Raw genomic sequence first — 18,849 nt, forward strand, 5'->3', positions numbered from 1 at the left:
CTGCGGGGATAGTGTCACGGAAAACAAAGTCTACAGTATAGTCATGTTTTAGTAAAAAATAAAACTAGCCTGCTACTGCTGATAATAATAATATTGGTAATAATAATACTGGTAGTAGGCTAGTAGGGCTATACTAATGAACAGCAGCAGTAGCTGCGTCCAGTTCAAACACCCGTGGTTACTTAAAAAAAGTGATAATGTTAATAATAATAATAATATAAACCATAGCTTTGTATTAGAGTGATTTTAGGGTTGGACAATAAAGGCGGCCATAGGTTGTTTTTAACCCAGTTTCAGAGGCTGCTTAAAGTTAGTTTTAGCAGATACAAGCTCAATTTTAACAGACAAGATATAACAAATGCAATGTTGATTAAAAGCTGCATTCTGCGTTGTATAATGAATTGTTATGGACAGGTCGATTGTGACATGAGTTTATGAAAACAAACCAACAGAGTCCTGGGGCCTGAAACAAACCGAACCTGGCGTTTGCACTGAATTCATTTAAGTACCGTACATGTACATAAACGTTCAAATTTCAAATATAAATTTCTTACCTCATGGCCACGGATGTGACAATTCTGTTCGAGCCCTCAGAAGTAACCGTACCTTCAGTATTGTTCAATAAAAAGCATTTTAATCCGATCGGTGGCCATTTTCTCAGCATGTCCGCCGTATGCTTTCAACTGCATTACCCATCGGTTGGTAGGTGTACTGCACTCTGATAGAGTGTGCCAGCTATGAGCAAATGGCCACCGATCGGATTAAGATGCGTTTTTATTGAACAATACGGAAGATACGGCTACTTCTGAGGGCCCGTACATAATTATAACATCCGTGGCCATGGGGTAAAAACTGTGTTTGAAATCTGAACGTTCATGTAGTCCAAAAAAGGCGGGAAAAAATAAAAATAAAGTAATAAAGGCGGGAAAAAAGTATATATCAAGTAATATTACTCACCTCAGACAAAAGACGACGAAATGAAAGTAGATCAGTGATATATGAACCGAAATCAAATAGAAGAGTTTCCATAGTAATCTATCATCGACCGGAGAGACCTCGTATCGAGCGACCTAGCATCCGATGTAAACCTTGAGAAGTGAGCCGGGCACTGCAAGAGCCGCGTAGTTAAGGGGAGGGACAACACAGCAAGGGCTGTGATTGGTCTGACAAGCAGACATGCGTACATGCGAGAGGGCATCCCCGGGAATGCCCTCTCGCGTGTACGCAAGCACAGCCCCCCCCCCGCCCACACACACACACGCTGTTACACGCACGCACATGCGCACGCACCCAAACAACTCTATGACGTGCACACACAAACACGACACGAACACGACACAAGCCCCGCCCCCCTTCCCTACACACACACACACACACACACACACACACACACACACACACACACACACACACACACACACACACACACACACACACACACACACACACTATTACAAGCACGCACATGCGCACGAACCAAAAATAGATACATTTGTTTTCAATGCAAACGTCATTTCACTAATTTAAAAGTTAAAGAGAAGAAGTTAGCGAAATATATAACAGCAATAATAATAAAAAATAATAACAGACATACATTGTAATATTTATTTAACAATGAATATCAATGAATCAGTTATATCAATACTCCAATTGTAGAAACACTCCGTTACAAGTACAATATACTTAAAGTGTGGTAGATTGTTGATAGTATTACATTCTTCTCAGTTAGTAAAGTATGTTAATGGCAGTGGATATGAATGAATGAATATATTAATCTATTATTTGAATAGCTTGAATGCACAACATGGTACGTATGTCTATACATATGAAACACAATGTTATACATTATACCAGGGATCTTCAACAGGGGGTCCGGGACCCCTAGGGGGTCCTCAGAGTTACTACAGGGGGTCCGCCAAATCTTTGTGTGATATGATTTTTCTTTTTTTATATTAACCACTTGAACCCTAGCATCCATTTTCTGAGGAGAATAGTAGATCGGAATGTAGATCGGTTATTTTTTGCAAAGAGTTATAGGTGTAGAGGGAGAAAAGAGCAGCAAAAGCATATCTGAAACACCATTCTATACAATATAGAGGGGGTCCCTGATCATCTCTCTCTCTCTCAGCTAGGGGGTCCTTGGCCTGAAAACGTTGAAGACCCCTGCATTATACAATATATGCTGTACCACCCCCCAACGGGGGTCCCTGGCCTGAAAACGTTTAAGACCCCTATGACTGCCACATTTCTGTGCCCTTGTATTAGGTGTTACAGTGAATAATAAATCTACAGAATGAATATATGCTTCCAAAAAAGATGCACACCTTAAAGGATTTGTCTCTCAATGATCAAGTTATTTGAAACTTGTCCGCCATCTTATCATATAATCATGTAATCATCCAACTATATTACATCTATGGTCTTGTATAAGATCATCCTGAACATTCCTCAAAGCCCCTTTGTTTAACTCATCACCCTATATCGGTTACATTCATCAAACAGGTGGTATACCTAGTTTGTGTAATCTGAATCAGAACAGAAAGTCAAGACTAGTGTATAAATTATGTTAACACACATTGTTAGCACACAATCACACACAAACCTGAAAATAAGTATATTTAAAACCAAATCTTATCAGATGGGGGTCTGTGGACAAATACATGTTAATCTGCGGGTCCTTTTGTCGAAGCAGAAGCAGTACTCCCTGTCATCGTCGAGAAGGTGAAGGTGGCAAACGAAGAAGACTACGTCCTCACACTCTATGGGAAATGAAATCACTGAGTCTGAAGGGACAGCAGTTAAATAAATAATCTTTATTTATATTTCTAATTAAAGTTACAATTGTGTCCTTTCACCAGACTCCCATGAACTACCAAAACACAAAGTACAAAGTAACCAATAACGAAAATCATACCAAACATTAAAAACACTTACAATCAGCCCATCGTAACTGAAATAAAGAAAGTACAAATAGTCAAGGGAACCAATAAACTCTTGTGCTCTGCTGGGGTGCTGGGGGGGAATAGCCGAGAGCTGGCTACAGCTCCTCTTTATAGTGTCAGGCTCTAATCACACATGAGCTGAGAAGGGGAGTGACAGGTGTCTAGCCAAGACCAGGTCAGCATAGACACTAGGACAAATAATCATTAGTGAACACATAAGCATAGAAAGACTGTAGACTGAGGTGTTAATATTTGGAATTAACATATGCTTTATCGAGAGTGAGAGCTACTGTGATACTTCTTAGCTGTTGAATTTGAATCACTCTGCTGGGACGTGCATGACAGATTTCAGTGAAGGCCTCACCCAAGTAATGCCATTTTTTTTAACTTTAGTAACTTTAACCTGGTTACTGTACTTAGGAACTATAATGTATAACAGAGAACAGGAAAACAGTTACTTTAATGCCAGGAAGGTGCTGGCTGTGGATGAAACGGCCTTCAGGTAGTGGTGCGAAAGACAGAGTCGGGTATTGTAAAACAAAATATCTTTTTTTTTTTTAAATTAACAGTTGCTTTATCGAGAGTGAGAGCTAACTGTTGAGTGAGTTTTTAGCTGTTGAATTTGAATCACTCCATCAATAAGAGAAATTGTTCCTCTATGTCTAATATCAGGGATATTTCTTGCTTACAAACTGATGGCTGTGCAAAGCAACTTAAACCATAAGGAATGCAGTAGGACTAAGATTGTATTTTCAGTTTTTCACAGCAGCATAAAGTACGTCAATTGCCAATATCATTTATTTTCCTTGTTTACAAACTGATGGCTGTGCAATTAGGGCAACAATGCAACTTAAACCATAAGGCATGCAGTAGGCCTAAGATTGTATTTTCATTTTTTTCACAGCAGCATTAAGTCTGTCAAGTGCTTAAGTATGCACTATAATCCTGCTTCACCTGTTTTTCACTCCAGAATGTTTGTTCTCAAAGCTTAAACTTGATCTGCTAATGATTTGTGAAATGTCTCAGTTCCAGAACTGAGCCGTCCGAACTGCAGTCCCTGAGGCAGCATGTGGGCGACCTTCTAGATGGAGCTCAAGGCCTGCAATAGGTCACACAGAAAATTCAAGGTGTAGTGTCTGCTACCCAGGAGCTGGTGGAACCACAGGCAAAATGCCAAATAGGCATTTTGCCTGCCTACTCTGCAGAGGTATTGTTTCCATTTTGCATCGGTAACACAGTAATAATCCAATATAGTATTGGAATTAGTGTTGTGACAACTGGCTTGAACGGTTAAAATATATTGACTGTATATAAAATTTTGACGTAAAAGAAAAAAATATGGATTGAGAGACAAGTAAATAAAATGTTAAGACTTTACTTTTCAGGAAATAAAACAAAGAGAATCAAAAATCATTCAACAAATATGAATGGAGTCAGCTATCCATACTAGCATAGATAAATGTCTGATTTTCAAACCCAACTTTTTATCAAACCAAAATTGTATCTATTGATGACATCATGTCACAAGATGGACATTTGTCCACCTAGACTAGTCCACACCAGTTATGGCTGGTGTGGACACTGAAAAATGTGTGTATAATATCAATGATAAAATATAGCTGCAAGCAGCGATAATACGGGGCCAGGAGAGAGAAAGAGAAATGATAATTCCTTTAACAGGTCAGTTCATGAAAGTCCTTGCGGTCTTGTTTCCAATGAGGGCCTGTGAGCAATTAGGGGTTAAGATAGTAGAGTCAAAAATGGAGGTTCCGTGACCATCCTTTGGCAAGGATGGTTTGACGATTGATTTGACCTCTATGGACCCTTTAGAAAAGATTTAGCCCCCAGGTCCCTCCCAAAAATCCTGGCATTTTTTGCTAGACAGCCAAATTCAAAATGGCGCCCGGCGCCATCTCTAAAAATTAACTTTTGATCTGAATGACCTAGAATCATGTATGAAGGCACTTTTCCATACAAGTCAACCATGAGGATTCCAAATCTGACACAATTTTAATTGTAAGACCTCGTTTTGACTCCGAAATTCAAGATGGCCGACATCCAGTAGAGTAAAAACTTATACCCACGGGGCAAAGGGGGGTATGCTGCATTTGCCCTGCCATAAAAGGTTGGCCACCAGAAATAATATCTATGACCCAGTAGGATCACAACCTATATGGACAACCCGGTCACCTTGCTGCTGGAAATCCAATATGGCCGCCTCAATATTATCAGAAAATAGCTTTGGCAATAACTTTTGAACTAGATGGGCTAGAAATAAAAACTTGGTGTCTATGTCATGGTTTCAGAGCATGAGAAACTCAATGGAATACTTATCTTTATGATTGGGTGTGTCTGGACCTTTCATTTGCATATTTCCAAGATGGACGCCACGCGAAAATGAGTTTTCCTATGACTTTTACAGCAAAAAGTCTGCTTTTTAAGCAATATGAACACATTTGGTCAGTTTGAGCTTTAATTTATATGTTGTCAATATGGCTGCAGTCATAAATAATGTATGGCATTACATTTTCCCTCAGATTTATTGATTTATAGATCTATAGTTGTGGGGATGATTGCAGAGAAAATCTGAGAAAAAGCCCACAACGTATCTTATGTATCATTTTAATAAACTAAATACAATATAAACAGACACATGCACACTCCAAGACTTGCCAAAAACTTCAACTTTAGGGCTATACAAATTAACATAGTGGTATGCATTCAAGTAACATAACAAAAGATAGACTACTTAGTGACAAATAGAGTAAAGGCGGAGTTGAGGTTGCCTACAAAAGGTTCATTTTGACCTCTATGGTGCTGTCTTGCCTGCTTCTAAAGCCAATGATACTATGGTACAATGCTATTCACTGTCACTGTTGTCATGTGTTGCACTGATCCTGCTGCATTGTGTCTCCAGTCCCTGGCAACGGCATCCTAAGTAGCATGGAATTGCCTTCTTTGCACGGGAACAGTTTTTTTTTGCAGCCTTTGATACAGCTGCATGATATTGCCTTGTTCATTGACACAGGCCAGGCTGGCTCGGTAGATGCAAGGGGGACTGCATTGCTAGCACTGAGAGACCATCCATACTCTGTGAAAGAAGGAATATCCGGCTTGGCGATATGTGCACATTTATCTATTATGGTTGCTAGAACAGCTCTTCTCAGGTGCAGGTCAAAGGCATTCTCTGTCGGGGGCAGCAGCTTTAAGAGGGTTGATCTATTATTGAGGAACTTGTACACTCTAAGCTTACTCAGGTCAAAATCCTCCTGGTGGTCCGCTTTGGATGTATATACAGCAATTGTGAGGTCTCGTGCCGGATTTATGGACGTCATCTGAGAGGGAATCATAAGAGTTTTCACCAAACTCCTCAAGTGCAGAGATCCAGACGCATGATGGCCTTGAACCATGCCTTCTTCCCAGTGAAGAAGGGATAGCTGGTGGTACAGTATCTCTGCCACTTAAACTATGGATAAAGGGCAGGGCACGACACTGTGCGAGCCCCAGTGCTGATACCATTTGATGGATAGGAAGGTATGAATTTTGCTCTGTTCTCACCCACAGCTCTGGAAGGCATCTGAGATGGGTTGCTGCATAGCAAAGGCACATGATGATGATGTCTGTGTCATTGGCATGGATGACAACTCTGTCAACTTTGTCATTCTGGACGCTGTACAGGGTGTGGAGTATTATTCTTGTATCAGCCTCCTGTTGTGTGGATTCTAGTGCAGGGACATCTTCAATAGACCCCTCATTGATCAACACACTCCTTGTCTCTTCTTTAAACCCCCCACCCAGGTAAAGATGTGTTGGACCAAGGGCCGTCTTAAGTTTCTCATTTTCACACCATTCGTCACAGAGGAAACTCAATAGGTTTGCCTTGTTAGCTGACACAGCAAAAAAACTCCTGAGGATCTGGAGCTGTGTAATGCATACTGACTTCATATTCTTTGGTAGGTTTTGGTCAAGCATATCTGTGTTCTTGCTCAGCTGTCTTAAGACTAGGTCCACTGTACCGGTCAAAACAGAAGTGAATGATCTCTGTGCCAGCAGGCACATCATTCAACAGCAGACGTTGGTATCGTTCAGCGATTGTTCCAAATGCTTCACCTTTCAGGAACGACCAATGGCGCATGGCATACATGGCATCAATAACTACTGCTGTTTTTATGTCTTCTGTAGGCAGGTCAGGGATGCATGCAACTTTGGTCTCCTCTTTCATGACCTTAACAAGGCTTGCCTTGGTACCTGTTCTCATCCTGCCATCTTCCTGGAAGAGGGAAGGGGGGAAGTCACTGCACTCGTGGTTGCCTATAAAGACAAGGTTGAGTTCTCCACCACTGGCTATGATTTGGGTCATGTGCAGGAGGGCAGTAATTTCATTGCTCTTGCCAGGTGCTGAGGTTTTCCCCTTAGATTTTTTAGATGATGTGTTTTGAGTGTAGAAAGTGTTAAGCTTCATTATGCTTGTCTTCTTCTGTTCACTGGACAGTGACTCACACAGTGCCTTCAGACCCAGTTCTTTCACACTCATCAAGTCGTCCTTGACTGTGGAATCAGCACACTGTCCTGTAGATATGTTGATCATGGGTTAGTCTCCACTGCTGCCATGACCTTGACTACCATCTCTGCGTCCCGGATTACACGACTCTGACCAGACTCATGGTGTGGGTCTGCCATATTGACAACATATAAATTAAAGCTCAAACTGACCAAATGTGTTCATATTGCTTAAAAAGCAGACTTGTTGCCATAACAGTCAGCTGTCACTGTAAAAGTCATAGTAAAACTCATTTTCGCGTGGCGTCCATCTTGGAAATATGCAAATGAAAGGTCCAGACACACCTAATCATAAAGATAAGTATTCCATTGAGTTTCTCATGCTCTGAAACCATGAAATAGACACCAAGTTTTTATTTGTAGCCCATCTGGTTCAAAAGTTATTGCCAAAGCTACTTTCTGATAATATTGAGGCGGCCATATTGGATTTCCAGCAGCAAGGTGACCGGGTTGTCCATATAGGTTGTGATCCTACTGGGTCATAGATATTATTTCTGGTGGCCAACCTTTTATGGCAGGGCAAATGCAGCATACCCCCCTTTGCCCCGTGGGTATAAGTTTTTACTCTACTGGATGTCGGCCATCTTGAATTTCGGAGTCAAAACAAGGTCAGATTTGGAATCCTCATGGTTGACTTGTATGGAAAAGTGCCTTCATACATGATTCTAGGTCATTCAGATCAAAAGTTAATTTTTAGAGATGGCGCCGGGCGCCATTTTGAATTTGGCTGTCTAGCAAAAAATGCCAGGATTTTTGGGAGGGACCTGGGGGCTAAATCTTTTCTAAAGGGTCCATAGAGGTCAAATCAATCGTCAAACCATCCTTGCCAAAGGATGGTCACGGAACCTCCATTTTTGACTCTACTTAAGAGTCTTGCTCAGGGACAAATTTAATTTCATCGACACATTTGCTGACCTGGCCTGGAATCGTACCTGGGTCAACCAGAGCCTCTGGCTCCCTAACCACTCAGCTATGGCCGACCCTCAGAGAGAGAGAGAGAGAGAGAGAGAGAGAGAGAGAGAGAGAGAGAGAGAGAGAGAGAGAGAGAGAGAGAGAGAGAGAGAGAGAGAGAGAGAGAGAGAGAGAGAGAGAGAGAGAGAGAGACATGGAAACGGAATAGATTGAAGATAGAAACGGAATAGATTGAAGAGACAGAGACATGGAAACGGAATAGATTGAAGATAGAAACGGAATAGATTGAAGAGAGAGAGAGAGAGCCATGGAAACGGAATAGATTGAGTCATGTTTTTTGCAATTCAACTTAAATGAGTCTGCATCAAGTGAGGCTTGAACCGGCAACCTTGCGATCGTGAGGCACTCTTAGGTAGCTGCAACACTACCTATAGTGCTATAGCTTTGTCCAGACTGTTATTGTCTGTTGAGGATCACAAACTCTTGCCTTCTGTCATGACCCAAGCCCCTGTTTCACTAACACAAAGATCACTCGTTCACAAACCATACCAATGAAGAAGTTGTACATCTCCTCAGAACCAAAACTAGTGAAAGTAGCCGATCTACAAGCTCACAAACCATTAAAAGTTGTCAGATTGTACATCGGCTATTTTCACAATGAAGTATGTTATACATTGAAAAAACATACTCTCATTGCTATCTGAAAAGTTGTGAGATTGTAGATCAGCTATTTTCACAATGAAGTATGTAAAAAACACTCAATTAAGTATTTCATGTTATCTTTAACAATTGCAAATGTATTCATTGATAGTCATGTTGTGTGAAATGCAACTTAGATGAAGTCTGCACCAAGTGAGGCTTGAACCTGTGACCTTGAGGTTGAGAGACATACACTTAAGCGGGACGCTATTGGACCAACAGACAAACCTCTGAAAAAAGAGATCACACTGATCATACAGTTTCACGCAAATAGCTGAAAAATCCTGGGTTTAAGTGTTTTTCAAACTGCTCAAGATTGCGGACAATCTAAGGGCGGTGCTTACTGGTCAACGTGATAGATGTGTTCCTCATTAGTCAAGGCACATGTGTAAGCAGGTCTAATGGCTGTCTGACAAACGAGGCATGACTTTTGCCTGTTTAAAGTTTCAATTTTCAAAAAATTGCTATAGCGCCCCCGTTTGACCAATTGGAGTAAGATTGGTTTCAGTGATATTTGGAATGGCCCTTTACATTTCTGCAAAGTTTCAAAGAATGGTAAGTCTGCATGTATGTGTTAGGGGCAGATGAATAATTGTCATAAAACTGCAATATTCATTGGCTCATTAAAGCTTCATTTTTTCACTTATGGAAAATATTTTGCAAACGTTTTTTGGCATAGGTCCAAAGTTCATGTGTAAAAAGTTTCGTGCAGATTACTCAAAAATCCCAGGAGGAGATAGGTTTTAACTGTTTTTCATATAATTCAAAATGGTGGGAGATCTAAAGGTCAGAGGTCAAAAGTCAGAGTGTGAAAGTTGTTCAGCATGAGGAGACGCATGTGTGCATCGAAGTTTCATGGCTGTAGGTCAAACAGGGCATGAGTTGTACCTGTTCAAAGTTGGCATTTTTCAATTGAGTGCTATAACGCCACCTTTTGACGAAAGATTGTGAGAATTATTTCTTGATCGTTTTTCATGACCATCTATCATATGGCCGAGTTTCATAAAAAGCGACTGCACGGTTCAGCCAGAACTGCCAAAAGTGGCAGAAGAAACGGAATAATCTCAATAACAAAACGGGTCCATGCTGGAAGCCTGGCCCCGTAATTACTGACTGTGAACTGACAGTGAACTGAGAAAAAAGAAAGAAGGAACTGAAATCTCACGTGTACCATACATGAAACTTATCAAGTGCCGTCAGCAGTAATTTAAAAGCCCCATTAATCATTTTTCATTATTGTTTGATGTGCATAACACTTTATTTTCATAATTTCTGTTGCCTTTAGATAAACAAATATTTAAAAAAATAAAATAATAATTTTAAAATAAGTTTGTATACATACATGAAAATAAAAGTCACGGATTGCACCTTTTAAATCCATCTTCCTGTTATGCTGTCTGGCATCCAAGTCCAAACACAAATGATGGTGCTCAAAATTGTGTACCGCTCATAATTCCGACATCCCACTACTCCGACTACGTGGCTTCCGCGTGCGGTTAGGGTTAGGTATAGGCTTAGTAACCGTCGGAAAGGCTCCCCGACATGTAACCCTCAAAATGATATGAACCCTTTGACGAACATCTGAACTTTTACAACTAAACTTTGACATTTCCTATGTCACTCACTGTCAAATCTCTAGCTGGGTTGAAGATGTGCGTCCATGGTGACTTTGTTTCTGAGCGTGGCCATCAGTTGTCTCCGGAAGATCTTACACAGGAATATGTAGATGAGCGGATCCAGACAAACGGTTGTAGTCGACAGCCACAAGGTGGTCTCCTTGGCGATGTAGAGGCCATTCTCTGCTCTGCAGCCGTCTGCTGTGTTTTGGGTTTGGTTCAGCACGTAGGGAACAAGGACAAAATGGAAGGGGGCGAAGCAGATGAAAAACACTGCTACCACCACAAAGACCTTTGCTTTGGTTCTGCGACTGGTCGCTTCAGAGCTGCTCCTGGAGGCCTTGTATGACTTGTACACCGTCCTGCTGATGAAGGTGTAGCAGACCACCATCAGAGCCAGTGTGCCCCAAAACACCACCTGGACACAATACATCAAAAAAAACATTGAAGACCCCTGGTCTAAATGCAACTGATATACTGTATTATTGTTTGCAACATCATATCAGGGGGAAGAAAGCCTTGATACTATTTTAATGCAGGGGTGCACAAACGTTTCAGCAGTGACCCTAGCTCTGCAAAGCTGGACGCCACTCACACTGCTTTTTGTTGCAAACAATAATACAGTATATCAGTTGCATTTAGACCAGGGGTCTTCAATGTTTTTCAGGTCAAGGACACCTTATCTGAGAGAGACATAGCAGGGACCCCCACTGTATATATTGTATAAAATTGTTGTTGTTGGATGTTAAACTTTTCTTTCTTTTTTCTATGCAACCTGATGAGGCTTTCAAAGCTAGCTCTTTACTGTATTTTCTCATCAATGTCTGTTGACTGTTGAGAGATTTGAGACAAGCGTTTAAGTGTTCCACAGGTTTTTCTTTTAAGTGCAGCTTTGATGTCTTCATAAATTCATTTTACAGCACTATCATAAAAAAATATTTTTGTGTACACATATTTGCTAATAATATGCTGGAGTCATGGGTATGGGTAATCATGGGTAATCATGTTTCTATCACTATACATTTGGTGGCCCCCCTTGTAGTAACTCTGAGGACACCCTAGGGGTCCCAGAACCCTTGTCGAAGACCCATGATTTAGACAATTACAGTGCAACGTTTAGATGTGTTACCTGACAGAAGTGTCTGGATACTATATACCAGTTGAGACCAGATTCACTCTTCAGGGACATGCACATCAGTTTGTTTCCAGAGAACTGTGGTTTCTTGTCAGTCAGGATGCTGTTTGGCAGCACTATAGATGACAAAACCACCCAGACAGTTACACTCAGCACCTGACCAACCTTGACCTTCTGCAGAGCATATTTCTTGAATGGCCGGACTATCTTCATGTAGCGGTCCAGGCTGATGAGGCCCAGAAAATAAATGCTCATGTACATGGAGAGGTAGAACAGAATGGCCGAGTATCGACAATAGAAGACACGCAGGCGCCAGGAGTCCAGAAGTTCACTCAGCACTTTCACAGGGATGGTCAGTGTCATAAGCATGTCAGCCACCACCTATTGGTGAAGAATCATATCATTTATCACTGCTCTGTTTTATTTGCACTGACAAAAATATTTCCAGCACAAATGCCTTCACTCACCAAATGTTTTAGATAGACCCTTATTGTGGAGGTATTGGGGATGTTGTAGAAGATCCATGCAGCCAGGCTGTTCAGTGCCAGCGCCACTAGGAAGAGGATCGTATATAGACAGGGTAAAACCACAGTGGTCACTTTGGAATATAGATCACACTTCATGGACTGATTGGATGTTGTGGTGTTCATCTTCACAACCTTGGTCCACCTTTAGAATGGAAGGGGTCCAGAGAGATTAAGAAAAGAAAAGGAAATAATAATAATAACAAACTTTATTTGTATAGCACCTTTCATGACATGAAATGCAGCTCAGAGTGCTTTACAGAGCAAGAATACAATTACAGAAAAAGTACAACTAATTTAACAATAAAGCAAAAAGAAAAGCAAAAGCATAAAACAACATTAAAATAAACAACAATAAAATAGAGAGGAATTAATTTACAGCGTGAGTGAAAAATCTGTAAATGCATGATGGATGGATGGATAAATACATGTTTTCCGACAATAAAGAGTTGTACTTTGTAGGCTGACTCATCTTAAGTCTTGGGTATTGGTTGCTGTTTTTGTTTTGTCTTTTGGAACAAAATATTATAAAATTGCCACCTTTTAGGATGGACTACTTACAATAAATACCTGTTTGCAGTGAAACAACCGTTTAAAATTGAGGCAAGATTTTAACATATTTACAGTAATAAAATGTTAATGAGACTTTACCTGACCCGACGTTGAGAACCTGTGTTGTAACGTATACTAACTGGAACTAAGTCAAAGAGAATAGGGGGGAGGGGGTTATTGTTTGCAGGGTAGCAGAGTGACACTTCTGTTTGCTTCGCTGTGGTTGCTCATTTGCTGACAGGAAGCCACAGGTCTGAGGCTCTAGAAACTGGCACACCATCAAACCCTTTACAATTTACGTTACGTTAAAAGTTAGAGATTATTGCTTTTGCAACACTCTTGGCTAGAAGTAGAATATTACTATCTTGGAAATCTCCAAAACCACCCTCTCACTCAATCTGGCTTAATCAAATCAAATCAAATCAAATCAAAGTTTATTTATATAGCATTTCACATGACAAGAATCAAACAAAGTGCTGTACAGGTAAAAACACACAACAAAGAGCAAGCAATGCAATGTAAACAGACGTAGCATACAAAAAATAAGTGCAAATAAAAATAAAACAAACATTAGCACCGGTCAGTGGAAAGACAGGGTTGATGTGTAAGGGCAAAATATTCCAGAGCCTAGGGGCAGCCACCGCAAAGGCCCGGTCACCCCTGTTGTTTTTTGTGGGTGTTGCCGGCACCTCCAGCAGCAGCTGGTCGGCCGACCTCAAGGCTCTAGGTGGAGAGTGGTTGGAAACTAGATCGGCAAGGGACGGGGGTGCCAACCCATTTCGAATTTTAAAAACAAACATTAAAATTTTTAAATCAATTCGGAAACGGACAGGGAGCCAATGGAGCGAGGTGATGTGTTGTACTTCGTAAACTTAGAAAAAAATAATTTCTAACCACTGAAGGTTTTTTTGAGGCATGAGACCTTTCATTGAATACTTTAATAACCATACCTATCCAGAATAGATGCTCTTTGTGTTTCAAGTGTAGTGGACAGTGGATTTCAGTGTTTCTCCCGCTGGTGTATTGACACAATAACAATTAGAAAAAGTGCTCCTCGGAGCACAGGTCTCCACCAGGTCAGGTAGGTCATTGTGGGCCAGCAATGTTCGGAATTCGCCAATCAGGATGGAATATGAGAAATCGGACGGAACCGTCTTGATCACTTGACTATAGAGATAGTGTGTAACGATTTGCATGATGTTTGGACAAAATCTGTAGGAGCAATGTATTAAAAAAATCTGTTGCAAAAATCTGCCTTCTGGTGGCGCTATTATAGGGCAATGTTAAAAGGGTGGCATTTGTTCCTCATCATAGTGCGAATGTGCGTGCAAAGTTTCATCGCAATCGGATGCTGCATTCATGATTTGCGGCATTTTGTTCAAAACGGGCCACTCCTGCAAACTTTAGATGTCAATCTTTAGCCTCGCGTGGCCAGACTATATCACTGCGCGGATATGAGTCTGGTGCTTCTATCAAGGTAATTAGAAAGGAAGGTAGAGTCAGCCTAGGGGGCGCGCAGAAGCCATTGATGGGGGGGGGGGGGGGGCTACAACATATATTGTATAATTATGTATAAAATTGTTTTTCTTATGTATAAACATACCATGTTATTTTGCATCAATACTAAGCTATTAGAAATAATAGACAGATTAATATAGTCATGCTTTTGTTTTAAACATACATGTACAAGGTACAGTGAGTAGGGTGGCCATACTGCCATTTATAAACAAACCTTATTAACTGAGCTCAACAACAATCTGTCAATTGCACAATAATCACATACAAGCTATTCAAAATGGACATAATCATGATTTATTTTAAACATAAATGTGGAAATGTTTTTTAAAAATATGTGAAGACAAATGGACAAATATATATATATATATATATATAAAAAAATATTTGTATATATATTTATATATTTTTTAATTGTCTAATCAAGCAGCAATTTCACGGACCCCCTGGAGTACCTCCTCGGACCCCCTAGGGGTCGCGGACCCCTGTTGAAGACCTGCACTAGGCCATTATGAGCACTTTAAACCTTTATACTGTGTACATTGAAAATAGCCTATCTACAAGCTTGTAGATCTGCAATTTAAAAAAAAATTGAAATATTTGAGGATTTTTGAAACACTAACAACACAAATCTGGTACGGTGCTCCCTGGCACAAAACATTTTCAGATCAAGGTTACAAATACAAATTCATTTGTGGGTCCATGACATAAACGTTTTTTTTTCTTTTTTTTCTTTTTAATTGTGAAGCAAGCCCAAATAATCAACACTTTAGAAGAAGAAGAAAAAAATGCAACCCTGGGCCCTGATTGGTAACCCCAGACTTCGGGAGCAGGAAATGGATTCACAGCGGAGCGGGGCCAGACCCAAATCACAAAGTGCATTTTTATTTTGCACTGGCAGATTCATCTGGTCCCAGGCTAGCAATCTTAGCCAATCAGGATGGAATATGAAAAATCAAACAGATCTGTCTTGATCACATGACTAGAGATCATGTGTACCGATTTGCCTGAAATTTGGATAAAATCTGAATAATATATATAACATATTTAATTTTTTTTTTTTAAATGTCAAGTGTCATTTCTTCCTCGGCCTAGTGGGAATGTGTGTGCAAAATTTCACGGTAATTGCATGCTGTGTTCATGATTTGAGACATTTTGTTCAAAACAGGGCACTCCTGCAAACTTTGGAAACCAATCTTAGCCAATCAGGATGGAATATGAAAAATCTGAAAGACCTGTTTCGTTTAATGACTATAGAGATACTGTGTACAAATTTGCGAGATTTTTGGACAAAATCTGTAGGAGTACTTTCAAAAAAAAATGTTTTGCACAAACCAGCCTCCTGGTGGCGCTATAACAGGCCCATGTGAAAGATGTGGGGTTCCACTCTGGCATCCAGGGAGTGTGTGTGCACAGTTTGCTGCGATGGGGCCTACGGTGTCAGAGATTAGCTGTTCACAGACGGAAGGACGGATCACACACACGGACTGACGGACTGATGGACAGACGGACGGACAGGGTGCAAAACAGTCTCGGCCATACCTTTCGGCCTGGCGGAGACAATAATCATTAAACGTTGTTAATGAAAACAATGAAAAAAGAGAAACGACATGCACATCCCCAACCCAAACATGGGCAGGTGCTGAGCGACGAACAGTATACAGAGAAAATAAACGCTGTTCCTCAGACTGGGAAAAGTGTTTTGCTCGAAACGTCACAGCTTTCTTTGGTGCAATAAAGCATCTGTCGCATTGGAGCCCTCAGTGTGTGATTGTTTATTATTTTCTCTTTTAATGAAAACAATAAAATATCTTGGAAATTTACAAATGTGGTCTTGTGTGTCTGATTCCTTTTCACCAACAAAGGTAGGTACATTTATGTCACTAAGGCCAATTCAATAAATGTTTTGGCTTGTTTGTGACCATTCATAACCTTGTACTTTATACAGTACACTACACAGCATGCTTTCTTTAACACACGATTAATACAGAAAACACTCTATAAAAGCCAACAGTTCTGTAGAGAAGGAGGAAGAGAGGAAAGAAAACATTCTTGAAGTTTTCATTTAGACTTCCATTTCAGTTAGTTAGTCTCTCTAGTATGTCTAGAGATGATTATTGTTGTGTGATGCTGTGGTATTTCTCTATAAGTGTATATAACTAGCATGGGTGTCTAAATATGCTGCTAGGGGGAATTTACACTGGCATCCACTGTGACTCATGTCACTCACTGTGACATCTCTAGCTGGGTTGAAGATGTGCATCCATGGTGACTTGTGGGGGGCTTTGCTTCTGAGCGTGGCCATCAGTTGTCTCCGGAAGATCTTACACAGTAATATGTAGATAACCGGATCCAGACAAACGTTTGTAGTCGACAGCCACAAGGTGATCTCCTTGGCGATGTAGAGGCCATTCTCTGCTCTGCAGCCGTCTGCTGTGTTTTGGGATTGGGTCAGACTCAGCACATAGGGAACTAGGACAAAGTGGAAGGGGGCGAAGCAGATGAAAAACACTGCTACCACCACAAAGACCTTTGCTTTGGTTTTGCGACTGGTCGCTTCAGAGCTGCTCCTGGAGGCGTTGTATGACTCGTACACCGTCCTGCTGATGAAGGTGTAGCAGAACACCATCAGAGCCAGTGTGCCCCAGAACACCACCTGGACACAATACATCAATAAAAAGCATTACAAAATGTGAGTGTCATCCAGCTGCAGCTTTGCAGAGTCCTGAGAATGGCCAACCCCAGAGAATAGTCAGTGTGTGTTAATTTACTTGTCGACATACGAGGCCATCAGCTGCTTGCCTTGTTGTGATATAAAAAGTAGTGCATTTATTGTAATACCATTACTTATTACTGGAATGTCAAAAGCAACACATAATCTCTGCCTCCTGACCTGCCTGTCAGCCTGACAGACACATACTACAGTAATAGCTAACACGAAAAGTGCATGTGCCGTTTGTCCATCGACGCTTGCTGTCCCACAAATTGCGCCATTTATCCATCAATGTTTCATTCACAAAATGTCCACAAAGTGTCCATCAGTGTCATGAATTAGTCATTGTATGCTCACAGCTTGGCTGCTGTTGCCATGGGATTTTTTTTTAAATCACTTTTATCACTTAACTTCTTTCAGTGCACAAATGCTTTAGACTTTTCTTTAGCTTTTAATTGTTAAAAACATATACACTGCATATATTGTATAAAATTGTTGCATGTTAAACATTTTTTTCCTATACAACTTGATGAGGCTTTCAAAGATAGCTCACCATACTGTAGCTGATTTTCTCATCAATGTCTGTTGAAAAATTTGAGACTAGTATATAAGTTCTCCACATATTTGTCTTTTAAGTGCAGCTTTGATGTCTTCACAAATCAATTTTACAGCACTGTCATCAGTGTTGTGTAAATTAAATGTTTCTGTTTACACATTATCTTCGAGTCATGTTAATGATGTTTCTATCACACATACGGTCTATGAATTGAATACCAAGGCCCTCATTGGAAACAAGTCCGCAAGGACTTTTATGAACGGACCTGTTAGACGAAGTATTTTAAATGTAAATGTGTTGTTTTACATTTTTTGGCCTAATAAAATATTCAATCAATCAATCAATACATTTGGTGGCCCCACTTGTAGTAACTCTGAGGGCCCCTAGGGGTCCCAGAAGTACAGTGCAAAGTTTGTATGTGTTACCTGACAGAAGTAACTGGATGCCTTATGCCAGTTCAGACCAGATTCACTCTTCAGGGAGATGCACATCAGTTTGTCTCCAGAGAACTGTGGTTTCTTGTCAGTCAGGATGGTGTTTGGCAGCACTATAGATGACAAAACCACCCAGACAGTTGCACTCAGCACCTGACCAACCCTGACCTTCTGCAGAGCATATTTCCTGAATGGCCGGACTATCTTCATGTAGCGGTCCAGGCTGATGAGGCCCAGAAAAGAAATGCTCATGTACATGAAGAGGTAGAACAGAATGGCAGAGTATCGACAAAAGAAGACATGCAGGCGCCAGGAGTCCACACCCGCCTCACTCAGCACTCTCACAGGGATGGTCAGTGTCATAAGCATGTCAGCCACCACCTATTGGTGAAGGATCATATCATTTATCACTGGTCTGTTTAATTTGCACTGACAAAAATATTTCCAGCACAAATCCCTTCACTCACCAAATTCTTTAGATAGACCCTTAATGTGGAGGTAGTGGGGATGTTGTAGAAGATAAATGCAGCCAGGCTGTTCAGTGCCAGCGCCACTAGGAAGAGGATCGTATATAGAGAGGGTAAAACCACAGTGGTCACACTGGAATATAGATCACACCTCATGGAGTTATTGGCAGTTGTGGTGTTCATCTTCACAACCTTGGTCCACCTTGAGAATGGAAAGGGGTCCA

At 40.8% G+C, this 18,849-nt stretch overlaps 2 protein-coding genes across 2 annotated transcripts; both read right to left on the bottom strand.

Moving 5' to 3' along the window:
- Positions 1-10,448: 10,448 nt before the first annotated feature.
- LOC311064808 (P2Y purinoceptor 13-like) lies at positions 10,449-13,096 on the bottom strand. Its single transcript, XM_084084755.1, has 4 exons — positions 13,040-13,096; positions 12,332-12,533; positions 11,859-12,245; positions 10,449-11,147 (listed from the first exon to the last, which is right to left on the bottom strand). Exons 2-4 carry the CDS (start codon positions 12,512-12,514, stop codon positions 10,749-10,751), a joined length of 969 nt encoding a protein of 322 aa, XP_083940881.1. The 5' UTR covers positions 12,515-12,533; positions 13,040-13,096; the 3' UTR covers positions 10,449-10,748.
- Positions 13,097-16,453: 3,357 nt separating this feature from the next.
- Positions 16,454-18,808, bottom strand: LOC311064275 (P2Y purinoceptor 13-like; the record flags this gene model as incomplete). Its single annotated transcript, XM_084084109.1, has 4 exons — positions 16,454-16,471; positions 16,686-17,111; positions 18,150-18,539; positions 18,626-18,808. The coding sequence occupies 4 exons, from the start codon at positions 18,806-18,808 to the stop codon at positions 16,454-16,456; spliced, it is 1,017 nt and encodes a 338-aa protein (XP_083940235.1).
- Positions 18,809-18,849: the final 41 nt, after the last annotated feature.

This window comes from Gymnoscopelus microlampas, assembly GCF_963454915.1.
Source record: "Gymnoscopelus microlampas genome assembly, chromosome: 17".
Lineage (NCBI taxonomy): Eukaryota > Metazoa > Chordata > Actinopteri > Myctophiformes > Myctophidae > Gymnoscopelus > Gymnoscopelus microlampas.